The sequence below is a fragment of the Peromyscus leucopus genome, chromosome 3 (genome assembly GCF_004664715.2).
Source record: "Peromyscus leucopus breed LL Stock chromosome 3, UCI_PerLeu_2.1, whole genome shotgun sequence".
NCBI lineage: Eukaryota > Metazoa > Chordata > Mammalia > Rodentia > Cricetidae > Peromyscus > Peromyscus leucopus.
Genome location: NC_051065.1, coordinates 155,420,868 through 155,439,161, shown reverse-complemented (window position 1 = coordinate 155,439,161; position 18,294 = coordinate 155,420,868). Strand labels below are relative to the sequence as shown.

Below are 18,294 nucleotides of genomic sequence, written 5' to 3'. Positions count from 1 at the left end.
ATGGCAAAAATTAGTATGATTTCTGCCTTGAATGACTGATAGAACTGACCAGTGAATCACCTTGGCCATCTATTTTATAAGGTTATTAATTAATTATTCAGTTTCTTTAACATATAGGCCTATTCAATTGTTTATTTCTTCTTGGGTACATTTTGGCCAACTGTGTTTTGAGAAATGAACACAAGAAACAGGCTCACTTCATCTAAGTTATTGACTCTATACCATAAAATTGTTCATAATATTCCTTTATAAACTGTGTGTGTGTGTGTGTGTGTGTGTGTGTGTGTGTGTGTGTGTGTGTGTGTTATATTGTTTATGTGTGCTAAAGATTGAGCCAGGACCTTATACATACCAAGAACATTCTTCTTTTCTTTTTTTCTTATTTTAAACGATTTATTTATTTTTACTTTATGTGCATTGGTATTTTGCCTGCATGTATGTCTATGCAAGGGTGTTGGATCCCCAGAATTAGAGTTACAGACAGTTGTGAGCTGCCATGTGAGTGCTGAGAATTGAACTTGGGTTCTCTGGAAGAGCTCTTAACCACTGAGCCCTCCCTCTAGCCCTTTCTCTAGAACACCCTCTACCATTGAGCTACACTCCAGTCTATTTATTATCTTTTTATTGTCCCTGGGACCTATAATAGTGTGCCCTCATTCACTTATGAATGAGTACAATTCTTTACTTGATGCCAGTGTATACTGGACAAATTAGTAATTTCAATTCAACCACACTAGCTATCAGCAGTTAGTCTTAGTCTCGGTTAAATTATTACTAGAGTCTCTCTTTGGAAAAAAAGAAAATTTAACAGAAAAACCATAAGCCATGCTTGAGCTAGTTTTACCACAGTAGGAAAGGATATGAATCTGTAGGTAAGGAAGCAGAAGAGATGGTCAGTATGATCTGGTCCTCTTTCCTTTCTCCAAATGCCTCTTGACAGGCTTAAGCAAGCTACCTAAACAGCCTGTGTCCCATTCAGTAAAAACTGAACTTCTAGAGATAAAACATGAGTGTGTTTTTCCTTATAAAGTCTAAGGCTAAGGCTGCAGTTTCTCTGAGACTTTGTTGATCTGAATTCAAGCATTTGCCATGAGCTTTTTGGCTTATTATAAAGAAATGTGCAAATAGAGATATGTATTAGATACTTCATCTTCTGTCAAATCCACCAGTGGAAAATCAAGTCAGAGAAACACTGGGTTTGGTTTTTAATATAGTCCTAAGTAGACAGCAGAGTGAAAATATGTTTTCTTATATTGAATAAACAAATGGCACAACACAGAATTCCTTTCTAAACCTTTCTGTAGTCAGAGAAGCCACAACTGAATTTAAATTCCTGCTGTAATATCAATTAACTGTGTAACATTATGCAATTTATTTAACTCTAAGTATTTTTCTTTTGTTTTGTATTTTTCAAGACAGTGTTTCTCTGTGTAGTTTTGGTGCCTGTCCTGGATCTCACTCTGTAGACCAGGCTGGCCTCGAACTCACAGAGATCCGCCTGGTTCTGCCTCCTGAGTACCTGGATTAAAGATGTGTGCCACCACCACCCGGCAACTCTAAGTATTTTTAACACTTTTAAGTGGTATTAATTACATATGTCTTCCTAAACCATTTTATATAAAAATTATATTTTATGTATAATATACACAAAAGTACATGCAAGATGGGCATAAGATATAATACCTGCTGCTTAAGTGATTAAAAAATTGTTAGCTATCATTCTTAAATATGCTTCTATGAATGAAGTTCAGAGTCATTTTCCTGTCGTAATAAATAAAGACCCATGACAATAATCAAGGATAAGAAGAAAATTGACATGGGGGGCTGAGGAAATGGCTCAGTTGGTAAAAGTGTTTACCTAGAAGACACGAGAACCTGAGCTCAATCCCAGGGCCCATAGTTTTAAAAGGCACACATTTGTAATCCTAGTGCTGAGAGGGCCGGAGCAGACAGACCCCTGTGGCTCAGTGGCCAGTGACCCTAACCTAATAGGTGAGCTCCAGACTAGTGAGAGAAGCTGTCTCAAAACTAGGGTGAGTGATGGGCCTCAAGGTGAAACCCAACATTTTCCTCTGGCTTCAACACATGATCAGGCCCTAGAACACATGTGTACTTGTGAGCATGGGTGCACACACACAGATACCCACAATTTTTTAAAATAAATAAATAGAATTTTATTTTGTAAGTGTGTTACTCAGAAGGAGAGCCATCTTTTGGTCAAATATCTTTTTTTTCTTTTATTTCAGTATATATTTTCTACTTTTCCATATTATTACCCAAGCATTTCTTTATAACAACACAAAGTACACACAAAGAATAGATTTACTCCCACTTATTAGGTGAAATCATGGGAAATTATTACAGTTAAAAGGTATTTAAGAAGTTGGGGTAGCTGGGCAGTGGTGGCGCATGCCTTTAATCCCAGTTCTCAGAAAGCAGAGCCAGGCGGATCTCTGTGAGTTTGAGGCCAGAAGGGCTACAGTGTGGGTTCCAGGAAAGGCACCAAAGCTACACAGAGAAACACTGTCTCAAAACAAAACAAAACAAAAAAAAAAAAAGCGAAGAAGAAGAAGAAGAAGAAGAAGAAGGAGGAGGAGGAGGAGGAGGAGGAGGAGGAGGAGGAGGAGGAGGAGGAGAAATTGGGGTATAGTTCAGTTGTAGAGTTAAAAATAAAGGATATCCGACTTAATTTTTAATATAATCAAATGAATACACCTTTTTTTTAAAAGAAATCAGATGGTATAAAGACTTCAATTTAAAAAAAAAAAAATAGAAATCCCCAGTGTCACCATAATTCTGTTTCAAAGTTACTGATATTTAACCCCAGAACTCTCTTCTGGCATTCACCTCCATGTCTTGAGAATCACATGCTTGGCTGCTACTTTGTATGCTGTGTTCACCAACTGTTGACCTCTAACTGTAGAGTGTAAGCTTTCAGCCCTTTTACTACCACACTGCCTTTCCCCACTACTCTTCTTTCTCCTCTCACCTCCACCCTGTAGTTTCCTGTAATTTGGGGTTAAGTCAGTTGTCCATGATTACACTGTAATAACTTTGGAAGGAATATTTAAAAGCTCCAACATCAGTAGACTGTGGTTTCATAAACAATTGTCCTCCAAACAGTAAACTGTCCTACTGCATGGTCCTTTCCCTGAGTGTAAATCGTGAGTTTAAGTCTTGCAGTCAACATGTTCAACCTTGTCTAACCTAGACTTCCTAAATTTACTTGACTACCTGATACTTTTCTGTGTAATGATTTTTAAAGGAACATCATTAGCATATGTATAATACAGTTGGGGAGATGCCAGATAAGAAAGACTTTCCCTGACACAAAGGAGCAATTAAGCACTGGAGTGAGTAATTTTGAGAAGCGAAGTACTCTCTTTTACCAGAGGTCTTTAAAACAGGACATCTGTTTTACCCATAGTTCTATTTGAACAATAGCACTCTGCTGGTGTTTCTTCCTCTTCCTGTCCCCCAGAGGCTGCGTTGGAGGCTTTTAGCCCACCTTTTATATGACGGTAGGACTCTGGCTACTAATATGTACAAAAAATTAAAACTATTGTTTATTTAGAACTTAATGAGTATCTGTCCCTATGCTAGGTGTTTTACATATATCTTATTAGTCTTTAGAATGGAACGAAGTAGCATTATTTTACAGATGGCAAAGTTAGCTATGTAGAGATCATAAAACTAAGACCTCCAAGGCAGAATTTGAATCCAGGCATCAGACATAACAATGTTCCTTCCTTCTTTATTGTTAATGTTCAGAACAACAACCTACAAAAGTAATAAATAAGATAGGGTTATCTGTTTTATTATGTGAAAACAGACCACTGCAATGCTTAATCTATTAGATGAACCATTCCTTTAATTTTCCCATTCATTTGGAAGTTATTAGTTTTGTTAGTGTAGTGCATACTTTTCTCTTCACTGTGACCAAATGCCTAGCAAGCAATGACCTGGAGGAAGAAGGATTTACTGGGGATCCTGGTTTGAGAAGGTGTCGTTATGGCTAGAAATGGCAGTAAGCAGCTCAGACTCCTCAAGCCCTCATCCCTCTACTGGACAGGAAGCAGAAAAAGACTGCAGGATGAAATGGGGCCAGGCTAAAACTCTCAAGGCCCAACCCTCAAAAGCCTACTTGCTCCAGGTAGGCCCTACCTCTTAAAGATTCCCAAATTGTGCATGCTGACTGGGGACTAAGTGCTTCAACATGTGATCCTGTGGAGTACATTTCACATTCAAACCAGAACAGGAACAATTCTGTTGCATGGTTCTTCTGTATTTTATTCTGTGACAGTCTGTCATCTGGTAAATGGTTTCTTGCATGAGGCTTTTGAAATTTGATGTAACTTGTACATATTAATTAAGACCAAATACATCTCGATCTATGAAAATTGGCTTAGGATGAAAGTTTCTTTTTCAACATATTATATCAATATAGTAACAACACCATGAAGCTCAAAGGATGCTGGGCCAGGAGACAGAAAAGATGTGTTCTTGCCCACCCAGTCTCTCACTGTCTGTCTTCATAAGCAGATCATTATGCCTATGTTCTTTTACTGTCAAATGGGGAACAACAATTATTTCAAAATGGCTTTTTCCCTTGTAATGTTTCAGGACAATTTTTATCTCTGGATGTTGGCTCACAGATGGTAAAGGAACTATATAATTCCCAAGTTAGTTTGTACTATGCTGTGATATACACAGATCAGTAAGGAAGAGCTAGCTGGGTAAACAAGTAGGAACCATACTTGTGAGTACCATGACATTAACTAAAACAAGAAGACATTGAAAATCCATGGTTGAATGTCTCTTGAAAGTCATCGCTAACAAAGTTAAGCTCTAGAGAATCTATGAGATGTTACCACATTGCTTCATTACTCATATGAATATGTTTCTCTGAGTTACTCTTTAGTATTCATCACCAGCATCCTGTGTTATGCCTGGCCCAGCAGGAGTTGTTGAAATGTGTTGATGTTTAGTGTAGACCTGGAAATCAGGAAGAGAGATAGTTTCCTAGGCAGAATGGTTTAGTTTAGGAGGTTAAGTATATGGCCACAAAGCTTCTGACGTTTGTGCTCAACACCCAGCTCTTCCTAATAATTGTTTACAAATTACTTTTGTATCTGTGCCGTATTTCCCTCGAAGCTTTCAGAGCTGGACTTGGAACTCAGCTGCATGTATGTTAGGCAAGTGTTTATCACTAAGATACATTTTCAGCACTTGATTACTCCTCTTTAAGAATTTTGAGTACATGGTAGCATATGCCCATAACCACAACTCTCAGGAGGCAGAAGCAGGAGGAGTTCAAGGCCAGTCTAGTCTACAAAGTGAATTCCAGAACAGCCAGGACCCTGTCAAAACAGAAAAAAAATAAAGAAAAAATTCTGAATATTCTGTACAGAGATATTGTAAGGATTAAAAGAGATCATTGCAGTCCAGTACCTAGTATAATCCTTACTAAAGACTGAGGGGTCTATTTGTATTAACCACTGTAAATACTGAGGGGGTACAGTATTAGCTCAGGTGTCCTTTTTTCCTCCTCTTTTGGGGTGCTAGGAATTGAACCCAGGATCTTGTACATGCTGAGAAAGCATTCTACCACTGAGCTACAACCCCAACCTCTATAGAACTTTATACCTTGGGTTTTAAAACAATCATGGAATAGATTTAATGTTGTCATTTACCTTGTTTTTTCTGTACTGGGGATTGAACCTGGGACTTCACTGATGCTAAGCAAACTCTCATCACTAAATCACACCCTAGCCCTTTCCAGATTTCTAATAGAAGTTTTTCTTTCCCTAGAGAACAACATCATAATCCAAAGACAAACCATATAGTCCTGGTGCTTGATTCCATAATCTGTTATCTTTCTGACCCACTTCCACACTCCCAAATAGAGCCTATTCGGTTAGAGAAGTCACTTTACTCTTGCGTGAAATCGATTGCACTTTTGTTTGAAATGCGTTACACTTTGGAGTAGTGTGAGAAGGCTGCTCATTAACCATAACAGAATTGAAAGCCAAGTTTGAAGGTCAAAGAGAAACAGCATAGAGCTGTGCCATTGCACACAAAGTGTGTCTAAAGACTTTCTTGAAAGTTGTGAAATTGAAGGATATGCCCTGAGGCAACAGGACTCATGTCACCCAGCTGGAAGTTAAGACACTGAATTATTCCTAAGAAGGGCTGTTGTTCATGCAAATATTTTGTCCATTTGCTCTTTCATGGGTAATTGCACGGGGTAACAAAAAACACCTACTTGACTTACAGCTTGGCAGCAACAGAAGCTTATGTTTTCTAGAGACAAAATAAGAAGCAGCTTTCCTGGACCATCTCTAAGTCAAAAGGAAAATAAAGCATGTTTGGACCCCGTGCCTCCCAATAACCATGTCCATGGAGTAATACCATTGAGGTCAAGGTGTCCCAGAATACAGAGACGGGGGGTGGGGAGCATGTATTTCAGCAATGTCTTCTTAGAAATGAAGAGGCAAATTCTTTTCTTCCTTCTTTGTCCTCTGTCTTAGAAAAATAAGGAAACTTGGGCTAAGGTATAACTCAGTAGTAAAGCACTTACCTATCATATGGGCAAGTCTGGGTTTAGTGCCCAGTATGACAAAAGAAGAAAAAAATTATCTTAGTTCTAATCTTCCTGATAGTCCCCAAAGGGAAAAGACTAAAACATGAGGTTCAGAGCAGGGTCTGAGCTCATGCTGAGTCTTAGTTATCATGCCAAAGCTTAATCTTTCCAGGGAAGCTTACATCTTGACAAAACTAAACTACTGAGGAAGTACCTTAATTTTCTTCTTCCTTCTCAGAGAAATGAGAAGTCATTTCACTCTTCCCCATATAACATTATTACTTAATTGGCAAGTGTTTAGAACACAACAACCATGCAGAAGGACTAATGGGAAACAGGATGATAAGGTATCTCTTCATTCCAGACAACATGCAAACACAAGTACTATAGAGTCTATAACATTTATATCTATAGTATAGATACTTAAATAGATTAGAAATTATGTCAGCATTAAAGAAGAGGAGGAGTCATGAAGGCTTCATGGAGAAAATAGTGTTTAGCTTTGAAAGACGAGGAGGAGTGTGGTGCACAGAAATGTGTAGCTAGAGTTTTCCTGCCTTGCGCACAGTCAGGACAAATCTTTGTCACCTGCCAGTCCCCCAGCTGCTCAGACCCAAGTAAACACAGAGACTTATATTGCATACAAACTGTATGGCCATGGCAGGCTTCTTGCTAACTGTTCTTATAGCTTAAATTAATCCATTTCCATAAATCTATACCTTGCCACGTGGCTCGTGGCTTACCAGTGTCTTCACATGCTGCTTATCCTGGCAGCGGCTGGCAGTGACTCCTTCTGCCTTCCTGTTCTTTCCTTTCTCCTCTCTGTTAGTCCCACCTATACTTCCTGCCTAGCCACTGGCCAATCAGTGTTTTATTTATTGACCAGTCAGAGTAATTTGACATACAGACCATCCCACAGCACGAAATGAAGGATAGGAAAAGCTACAGTGACCTCAGGAATCTGCATCTACAAAGAAGGGCAAGAGTAGAGAATGCATGGCAGGTAGACAGCATGGCACATCTAGCAGTAGAACATGCCAAACATGGAAATAAGGTCTGAAACAACCAATGGATAATAAGACTGAAAGAGTAAGTTAGGGCTGTGTCATGGAGGACTTCTAATGCCATGGTGATTTTTTATACAAGTTGCTGGTTGCCCTGCTTCTCTGACAACATATGCTTAATAGTAGAGCTCAGTGAGTCAGCATTCTTTAAAGAAAGGGTAAAATGAATACGGGAATGCAGGGGTTGGTTAGAGCAGAGAAATAGTTCTGTACAATACTGTAATGATGGACACATCACATTACACTGCTGTTACTGTCCATAGACTTATTTACACACAGTGCCTAATATAGATATGACTTTAGTTCATAACAGCATATCCATAGTGGCTTATTAGTTGTCACAGGTGTGCCACACTAGCAAAGGTCAATGGCAGGGGGACACCTGTATCTCAGAAGGTGAGATGCTATATAAGAGCTTTCCTTCTACTTAATTTTATATAAATCTAAAAAGTATTTTTAAATCTGTAAAGCCTGACCTGATAGTGCACTCTTTTAAAGCCAGTGCTCAGATGGAGGACTAAGAAAATGGTATCACATTTGCCTAGCATGTGCAAAGCCCTGGGTTCCATCCCCAAATGGAAAAAGAAGTAAACCAATAAGATGATGAATGACCAATTTTCCCTGTAACCTACGTATCTTTCTTATTTTCACTTCTCAGTGTCTGTACAGAGGCACACCCACTACCTTTAACTCACTTAATCAGTCACAATAGATGTCATGAGAAACATCCAAATTTAAGGGTATTATAATCTGGACAAGAAAGGAGATCTTTTGAAATGAAAATAACTGATAGCAAAGGGTAAGGACATAGAGAAATGAAAATTAAACATGCTAGGAAGGGCAGCAGAGTAAATGCAGTGACTTGGGTTGGGTCCGTGTAGATGAATTTTGAAGCAAACAACATAATTTTATGAGTGCTCCTGCTAATTAGGAGCACAGACTTCTTTCTATATGTCACTGAGACCAGGACGTTCTCTAAGTTATCACCAATACACATTCCTCTTTTTTGGTGTGCAGTGTTTAGACCGTAACACAGATAACTGAAGGTTGTTTGGGTATTTATTATGCAGATATTTGGCATGGGAACCCAAATGTGCCTAATGAGCTCACTTGCAGCCACAAAGCACATCCACAGAGCCAATCTCCTTATTTGTATCTACAAGGCATTATGTTTCTCATGAAGACTATAACTGAACCCTTTCATTTCATGAGGCCTTTGTGAAAAAATTGCTTTAGTTCTCTGCATGCTGGGAAAAATCAAGAGAACCATTCTCCAATACCCTTATGAGAAGAGTCCATCTTCTAGAACATTTTTATCAATGAGAGATTATTTGAAAGGATAGAGTTTCTGAGTCAGCCTTGAGTTTGCGTCACCCACACCTACCTAGCCCATGGACCTTGAGCAAGTCATGTAACCTGACAGGATAAATCCTGTCTTATTGATCTATAAAGTGAGGACAGTTCAGCACACATGGAAGAAAAGATAGATGTGTCTGGTACATGAGAGATACTCAGGGGGTCTGTTTGTTTCTCTCCTTCCCTGCCCCTCTGCTAAAAGTTCACAGTTACCTCCTCCAGCCATCAAGTCATGTAATGTTTAATGGATAAATATTTAATGAGCATCTACTGTGAGTAAAACCTTTGTCAAATGCTGCTAATATGATTACAGCCAAGATCAAATTTATGAGTTCATTTCTTTGTCACCAGGGTTAACAATCTTGAATTTACACAGCTCTGGGGCATTTAGAGTAGTGATTACTTTTTGAGGCACCACTCTGAATGGTGAGCTCATTTCAAGTAAACCAAGTCAGACTTACAAATGTGTAAAGACTTATAGTCTGTACAAACCAGTGACTCACAGTTCATACTCAGTACTTGGGACCCAAATGAGTCAGAGCTTTGTTTTACTTACTACGGTAGCAAATCATACTTAGAAAAATGCACACTTGCTGCTCTTTCAGAGGTCCCTGGTTCAGTTCCCAGCACCTAAATGGCAGTTCAAAACTGCCAGTAACTCCAGTTCCAGGAGATCTGACACAATCTTCTGGCCTCCTCAGGCACTGGGCGTGCACACGGTACACATACATACATGTAGGCAAACACTCATACACGTAAAATAAAAATAAATTAAAAAAAATAAAAGAGCCAGGCATGGTGGCATACACCTTTAATCCCAGCACCTGGGAAGCAGAGGCAGAAAAGAAAAAAGGAAAAGGAAAGAGAGAGAAGATCTCAAATACACAGGGCTAGGAGAAGGATGGCTCAATCAGTAAAGTGCTTGTAAGCATGAGAAACTGAGTTCACTACCCAGAACCCACAGAAAAATACCAGGCATACTAGTACACACTTACATTCCTGGCACTGGGAAGGTGGAGAAAAAAATCTCCAGCATTTACCACCAGCCATTCTAGCCTAACTGTAAACTTCAGGCCACAAGAGACCCCCATCTCAAAGGTTGTGAAAGGCGTTCCTGAAGATGACACCTCCACACACACAGGTTTACATATGCATGCACACACACATGCACACACAAATGAACACAAACACAAGGAAAATGAAAATCAGTAACAAAACACCAAAAAGATCTCAGTCCAAGATAAAGCACAAAGGTTCATAGCTATTTCTAAAAAAGAAAACATACAAATGGTCAATAGGTGTATGAAAAAGTGTTTAACATCACTAATTCCTGGGGAAAATGCAAATCAAAACTACAATAAAATATACTGTTCCACACTTGTTAGAATGGCTGGTACATGAAGAGAAGACAGGATATAGAGTAACAAAATCCTTTTTTGTGATGTATACTGGATACTGTGGAGCCATTATAGAACACAAGTGGAGAACCTCAGAAAATCAAAAGTAGAATTTCCATGTCCTTAGCAGTCCCAATGCTAGACAATATGACCAGGGGACTAAAGTCACTATGTCAAGATTTCTATGCTCCCACATACATTATGACACTATTTGCTATAGTTAAGAGGTGAAATTGGCATAAGAGTCTAAGACACATGAACAAATAAAAATGAACAAAAAAACTCTGTGGTATGTATATACACACATATGCAAAATGTACACACATGCACATGCATGCACACACACATATATATCATGCACACATACACACACACATCATGCACACACACACACACACACACACACACACACACACACATACTGGAGTACTGTATAGCCTTTAAAAAGGAGAAAATTCTGTCCCTTGTAGCAATATAGATGACCCAAAGAAACATTGTGCTAAGAGAACTAAACCAGTAGCAGGAAAGCAAATGCCATACACTCTTGCTGGTTGCCAAGGACCGGGCATAAGAGAAATGGAAAGACTGGCCACAGTTTCCATTAGGCCCTGGAGACCTGATGGACAACAAGATGACTACAGTTAGGAATACTGTATCATACAGTTGAAATTTGCTAAGGAAGCAAATCTTAAGTTTTCTCAACACAAAGACAAAAATAATTCTATAAAATGATGAATATGTTAATTAAATTGATGACTGTAATTATTTCACAGTGCATACATATATCAAAGTATCACCATAGTGATCATTTAAATATTTTATCAGTTATATCTTAATAAAAGTGGAAACAATTTGAAGTAAGAAAAATAACCATTATCAGATCCAGCTGATGACATGTTGTAGATGGATTTGTTCCGTGCAGCTACACACTGTAGGGTATCTGCTAATATACTCGAATAAAGGCTGTAAAGGCTGTAAAACCACCTGGATGGTGCTAGGAAGGCAGTAATGCACTCCTCCTTCACTGGGTAGTCTGAGTGAAATGCTTTATTAAGCTCAGCTTCCTCTCTATATGTCCTTAGAGGCCTGATCTCTCCTCCAGAACTTGACTCACATCCTGTTCTTTTTCCATTTCAGAAATGACCATGGTTGACACAGAGATGCCATTCTGGCCCACCAACTTTGGAATCAGCTCTGTGGACCTCTCTGTGATGGATGAACACTCCCATTCCTTTGACATCAAGCCCTTTACCACAGTTGATTTCTCCAGCATTTCTGCTCCACACTATGAAGACATTCCATTCACAAGAGCTGACCCAATGGTTGCTGATTACAAATATGACCTGAAGCTCCAAGAATACCAAAGTATGTCCACTTTTCAAACTACTAAGACTAGAATTAGACAAATCTCTGAATAACCCTAGAACAAATGCTCAAGAGATTAGCACTCCAAAGAGAAGGCATCTTTATTCATTAATCCATTGCCCTTGAACTTCTAAGTATCTGTGATAGGCAAAAAGAAGACAGCACATGAATTTCTGTTCCCAACCTTTTCCCCCCTTTCCTTCTCCTCCCTTCCTCCTTTCTTTCCTTTCTTGATACCTTCTTAGGAGCATTTCTTTTTTTTTTTAAATCTTGAATAGTTTATTATCTTAGTGGCAAACATACCCCTACACATAAGTGAACAAACACACACAGACATTCCGTATCTGTCATACTTTGTTCTAATTTTCCAACTGTTTTCTCCCAGCATAGAACCCCCTCTTTTTTTATTTTTTCTTTATTAAGAAATTTTCTACTCACTCCACATGCTATCCACAGATCCCCCTCCTCCCTCCCCCACCCCCCAGCCCTCTCTTCCAAGCCACCCCATATCCCCACATTCCCCCAAATTGAGGTCCCCCAAAGCAGAGCCCAGCACACTGAGCCTAGGCAGGTCCCAGCCCCTTCCCACTGCACCAAAGGCTGTGCAGGGTGTCACACCACAGGCACTGGATTCCAGAAGCCTACCCATAGACTAGGGACTTAGGAGCATTTCTAACATGATTACATTGCCAGTTGTGTCTTAGGCTAAGAGTCCATCATGTAAACCTTGAATTCTTCCAGCTTCTAATTAGCTAATAAGTCATAGTTGTAGATCAACTTTTATGACTAGTCATCACTAAGTTACTATTACAGCTGTATTTTTTTTCTAGTCCATAGTTTGTGAAATTTACCCCAAATCCTAGTTTGGGGCACAAACTTACATTTTAACACTGTAACTGATTGACAGATCATCATGCCATTAAGTAAATTACCATCAAACAACAACAACAAAAAAGACAGAACTGAACTTTTCAAGATAAAGTATCATTTCTCTGATGCTGTTTCCTTGATTTTTATCTTGTGGGCTGATGTGCTGGTTTTCCAGAGTCACCCCTGTGTCACTGGCAATCATTACTTGATAATAAGTAAGAACTTCCTGTAATTTCTAGTTGTTTTCTTTAGATAGATAGTATACGTGGTTGTATTTATCTGTGTGGTTCTGGGTTAAAGCCTAATATGGAAATTCGATAGGCCTGAGCCACCAGCAAAGGCAGTACTTGCTTCACACAGGTTTCTCCTGCTCTCTATCAAAGATCACTTTACAAACCACCTCTTGACTCAACCCTGTTGATAACCTGGCACCTCAGGCTGGGCTCACTGTGATATTTTCTCAGCCAGGTTCCTTCTGTGTTTCTTTTTCAAGGAAGGTTTAAAACTACTTCTAAAGAGCAACATTTCAAAAAGACCCATAACAACAGAATGAGTGCCAGATGCAGCCCATCCTCTTGCCCAGGAAGCTGCACTGCTTCAAACCTGTGCTCTTAATTCCCTTCCCACTTTATTTGTGCAGGTGAGGCTCTGGGGTGTTGGGACTTGCCTGAGGTGATAAAGTTTTCCTTTTCCTATCTAAGTACCAGTGTGTTTTCATGCTCCCCAGAACCTCTTCTCCGAGATAGTAAAGTTATGGCATGAAAATATGAAGGCCACCATGGGAAGCCACGGTGCCTCTTTAGGATTGTTTGTCATGAGATAACCATCTTCTTGAATTTTCCAATGCACAGGTGCGATCAAAGTAGAACCTGCATCCCCACCTTATTATTCTGAAAAGACCCAGCTCTACAACAGGCCTCATGAAGAGCCTTCCAACTCCCTCATGGCCATTGAGTGCCGAGTCTGTGGAGATAAAGCATCAGGCTTCCACTATGGAGTTCATGCTTGTGAAGGATGCAAGGTAAAAATCAATTTTTAAAAAATGATCCAAGAATTTTCTGAAATTTTACTTATTCCATTTCCTGTTGCAAACTCACTCTAAGAAATTAAGATAAAATTGTGGGTTTTTTTTTTTTGGCAGAACTCATTCTTCAAGTAATATAATATTTGAAAATCTAAGAAAAGCTGATAAAAGCAGGGTTACCCTGCCCCTCTTCTCCTTCTCCAACATGACTGTTTAAGACACCCATCTAAGTGTATCTTACAGAATTTTTTTTAAAAGTACTTGTCCAAGATGTCACAGCAAGACAGTGAGTGGTGAGTCAGCACCAGGACCTGAATTCCCTGATTTCCTTTGTGTGTTTTTCATCATGCTATATAATCTCTTATACAAGTAAGAGCATCTCAGGAGCAGAGGCAGGAGCATCTCTGTGAGTTCAAGGCCAGCCTGATTCCATAGGGAGTTTCAAGCCAGCCCTGTCTCAAACAAAATCAAACATAAATGAAAGAAGTACTGCTTCACTTGGGATTTTTCAGGGAAATGAAGATGAAGCACACCAGGTAGGCGTGTGTTAGGACTTCCGGGTTCTAGATTATGATAGGTCAGAAAGGGAAACTAGTTTTTATTAAATTCTTACCTCCGGCAGATATTATACAAATGTGTGTGTGGGGGGGTGTGTATTATTTAACCACATTCTGCAATCATTTTCTCATCTGTAAAACAATGAACTTCGCCGGGCGGTGGTGGCGCACGCCTTTAATCCCAGCACTCGGGAGGCAGAGGCAGGTGGATCTCTGTGAGTTCGAGGCCAGCCTGGGCTACCAAGTGAGCTCCAGGAAAGGCGCAAAGCTACACAGAGAAACCCTGTCTCGAAAAACCAAAAAAAAAAAAAAAAAAAAAAAATGAACTTCAATTAGGTGATCTCTAAGGTTTTTTTCTCAGTCCAAAAGCAATCTAACATGTTAAAAAGATACAAGCCAGACTCACTTCTGCCACTTTCTCAGTCACAGACTGCCAGTCACATAAATGCTTTAGCCCTCAGTCACCTCAGGTAGAAAATGATTTGATTGGGTTGGCAGCCAAGGTCTTACATATCTCTAAGGTTTGAATTTCAGAATGAGTCCTTGAAACACTCCTGGCAAAAGATGCTTTCATTTAACACATTAAAGCCCATTCATGAGCCTAGCATGATGGCACATGCCTGTGATCCCCACTCACAGGAGGTGGAGGCAGAAGGACAGCGAGCGACCTTGTTTCAAAAAAGCACAAACAATGAAATCACTCTTTGATTAAAATAGCTATGAAATTAAATCATTATGCACAACCTAAGATCCCTGTAAGTAGTAAGAGTATGTATTTAATGAGCAAGTAGTTAATGAGTAAGATTCACACAATTTGGGGGAGGGGTGTTACTAAATTCTGAGCCATATTTATCTGAAGAAACTGTTCAGTTTGGGTCATGCTGGTCATATACATTAATGAGTGTGAACTGTCTGATTGCTCGGACTTCATAGTAATTTATTTCCTATATGATGGCAAAGTGTCTAGAAAATTAGAGCCTGCAAGCAAGTAATTCCACCCTATTCTAGTCACACATTCATAGGAGTTAACATTGAAGAGAACAGCTGAGAATTGAAAGTCAGAAACCATTTCAGTATTTGGTGATAGTCATAAAAGTTATGCTCTGAAGGCACTAAAACTCAGAAGACAAAGCAGGCAAAAAAGAAAGAGGAAGAATATCCAAATCACCTTGTTGTAGTAGGAATCTTAAAAGATCTTATTAATAAAATCAAACCTGAAGCCAGGTATTGGGGTGAATGCTGGAAGATCAGAGAAACAGAACAAGCCACAGACACCTCATCTTGCCAATTCCTTAGCTGATCCTGTTTCCTCAGACTGGAAGCCTCTGAGTCCTCATCCAAATGAATCTCAGGTGAACTGCTACTAAAAGCCTAAAAGCGTAACCAGGCTTCTAATTCCTGGTCCTCACACCTTATATACCTTTCTGCTTCCTGCCATCACTTCCTGAGATTAAAAGCCTGTGTCACCATGCCTGGCTGTTTCCAGTGTGGTTTTGAACTCACAGAGATCCAGACAGATCTTTGCCTTTGGAATGCTAGGATTAAAGGTGTGTGTGCCACCATTTTCTGGCCTCTTTATCTAGTGGCTGTTCTATTCTCTGACCCCAGATAAATTTATTAGTGTGCACAATATATTGGGGAACACAATATCACCACACCTTGTGATCAGGAAAGCGTAGAAAGGGGACTGGAGGTGTAGCTTAGCGACAGGGCTCCTGCCTAGCAGGTACAAGGCTGAGTTCCATCCCCCGCAATGTCAAACAAAACAAGCAGACAAGAAAAACAGGGTGGAAGGCAGAGATGCAGAGCAAACAATAAACCCGACAAAATGCATGTAAGTCCTTACCTGCCATAGACAAAACCAACCAAGCAAAAAACAGTACAAGAAAACCAGGAGAATTACATTTAACTGTAATAATTTGAAAGTCTCCCAAAATGTAGAAGATGGAATTCCTAGCCAAAAATGAAAAAGTTGTGCTTTCCTAGGAAAGGAAAATAGACATATACATATATTATTTTATTTTTTGTTTTTCAAGACAGTGTTTCTCCATGTAGTTTTGGTGCCTGTCCTGGATCTCACCCTGTAGATCAGGCTGGCCTTGAACTCTTATTTTATTTTTTGAAACAGGCTTCAGACTCATAATATTCATGCCTCTGCCCACCTTGCTGGGGATTGCAGGCCTGTGACACCACCCCCAGCAGAAGACCTGTATATTTTAAAGATGAAAAAACATTAATGGGGAAAAAGCATAATGATGCATATGTATAATGATGGTGTAACAGGGCCCACTGGTGTGTGTACGCACTTAAATTAATAACAGAAATGTAAAGATGCTAATGATGTGATTGGCTTCTTCATGTCGCAGTTCTCAAAGTTAACACAGAGCCTCAGAAGTCTATGAGACTCTTTCAAGGCAGCCATGGGTTTGAAATTATTCCACAGTGTTAACACTGTTTATTCACCTTTCCACTCTCATTCTCTCGCAAGTATGATTGAAGTGTTTTAGAAACTGCATGGTTTGGGGTGATGGTAGCTGGTGGAACATTTGCTCATATGCCCTCACATGTGATTTCTCTGTTGGATGCTGGTACTTGTATTAGTCACTGTTCTATTGCTGAGAAGAGCCACCATGGCCATGGCAACTCTTATAAAAGAAAGCATTTAAGTGAGGGCTTGCTTACAGTTTCAGAGGTGTAGTCCATTATCATGGCAAGGAACATGGCTGCGTGCAGGCAGATGCTGGAGCAGTAGCTGAGAGCTACATCCTAATCCATAGGCAGAGAGAGAGAGACTGGATCTGGCATAGGCTTTTGAAACCTCAAAGCCCACCACCAATAACACACTTCCCCCAACAAGGCTACTCCTAATCCTTCTAATCCTACCCAACAGTTCCACTCCCTGGTGACTAAGCATCTAAACATATGAGCCTCTGGGGCCATTCTTATTAAAACCACCACATTACTGTAATATGTACACATAGCCCCAGTGGCTGAAGAAGGAGAATCATTTGAGACCAGAAGTTTGAGACCAGTTTGGGAAACACAGGTCCTGTCTCAAAAATCAACTCTTCTAAGTTTTAATTTCTTGTCTAACAAATATCTGTAAATGAAGCCTACCTAAATAAAAGCTCTTTAAAGTCATCCCAATAATTTAATAGTAAAAAAGTCCTGAGACTCAAAAGTTTGACCCCCATTTATTACAGGGCATGGGGTCTGAAAAAACACAACTTAAGCTCCAAACTACTGCCTCCTTTCCAATACATTTGACCAGTGACGGTTAATAACAAAGATGTCTGCTCAGCTTATCACTAGTACCCCCTGAGAACTAAGGAGAATAAAATTAGAAAATATTTTTTTCTCACCTGTACATAGCTTAAAATGCACCTGGGAAGTTTAATATTTTCAATTTCCATAGTGTATGGGTGCTCCCATAATTAAAATTCAGTTGACCATAAAGCTTATGGACTCACTATGGATCAAAAGGAATATTGCCTAAGGTAACTGTTGTGGCATTTTCTCGTGTGAGAAGATTAAGATGCCAGTGTATAGCTCGTGTCTGTGATCCCTGTCAAACTTCAAACAGAAAGGAGCAAATGATTGGCGTTGGTAAAGTGACAAAGGGACAGGATCTTGGCGTGTTACTATTGCAGACTTAGATGAAATAAAGCATCTTCCTTCTGAGAGTTTATACGTGGCTTAGAGCTCAAAAAAAGCTATCATTTGCTGCTTGCAAATACACGGTTTTGGTTTTGTTTTCTTGAATGTCCTTATTGTTTTACGCCCTTTTCATTAGTAAAATGAAAATACCTGAGGCTTCATACTTATAAAAAAGAGATTTATTCTGGCTTGTGGTTCTGGCCTCACATTGCAAGTCCACAAATGGTGATTGCTTTCTTAATTTAGAATTCTAAAGTAGTGTAGGACTTTACACAGGTGAGAGACAGGAAGTGGTGAGTGTGGTGGGGTGTGTGTGTGTGTGTGTGTGTGTGTGTGTGTGTGTGTGTGTTTTAGTCTCTCTTCCTCTTATAAAGTAACCAGTATTCATTCACAGACTCCACCCTAAAGGCCTTATCTAATC

General features: G+C 39.6%; 1 protein-coding gene across 5 annotated transcripts in view; it reads left to right on the top strand.

Annotated features, from left to right (window-relative positions):
• Pparg (peroxisome proliferator activated receptor gamma) overlaps nt 1-18,294 on the top strand; it is a 132,110-nt gene that overhangs the window by 68,531 nt on the left and 45,285 nt on the right. For all 5 annotated transcript variants that reach the window (XM_028863982.2, XM_028863984.2, XM_028863983.2 and 2 more), the window contains 2 exons: nt 11,538-11,765; nt 13,487-13,656. In XM_028863982.2, coding sequence (XP_028719815.1) covers nt 11,540-11,765; nt 13,487-13,656 — 396 coding nt within the window. In that variant the 5' untranslated portion in view covers nt 11,538-11,539. The remainder of the gene's footprint in view (nt 1-11,537; nt 11,766-13,486; nt 13,657-18,294) is intronic.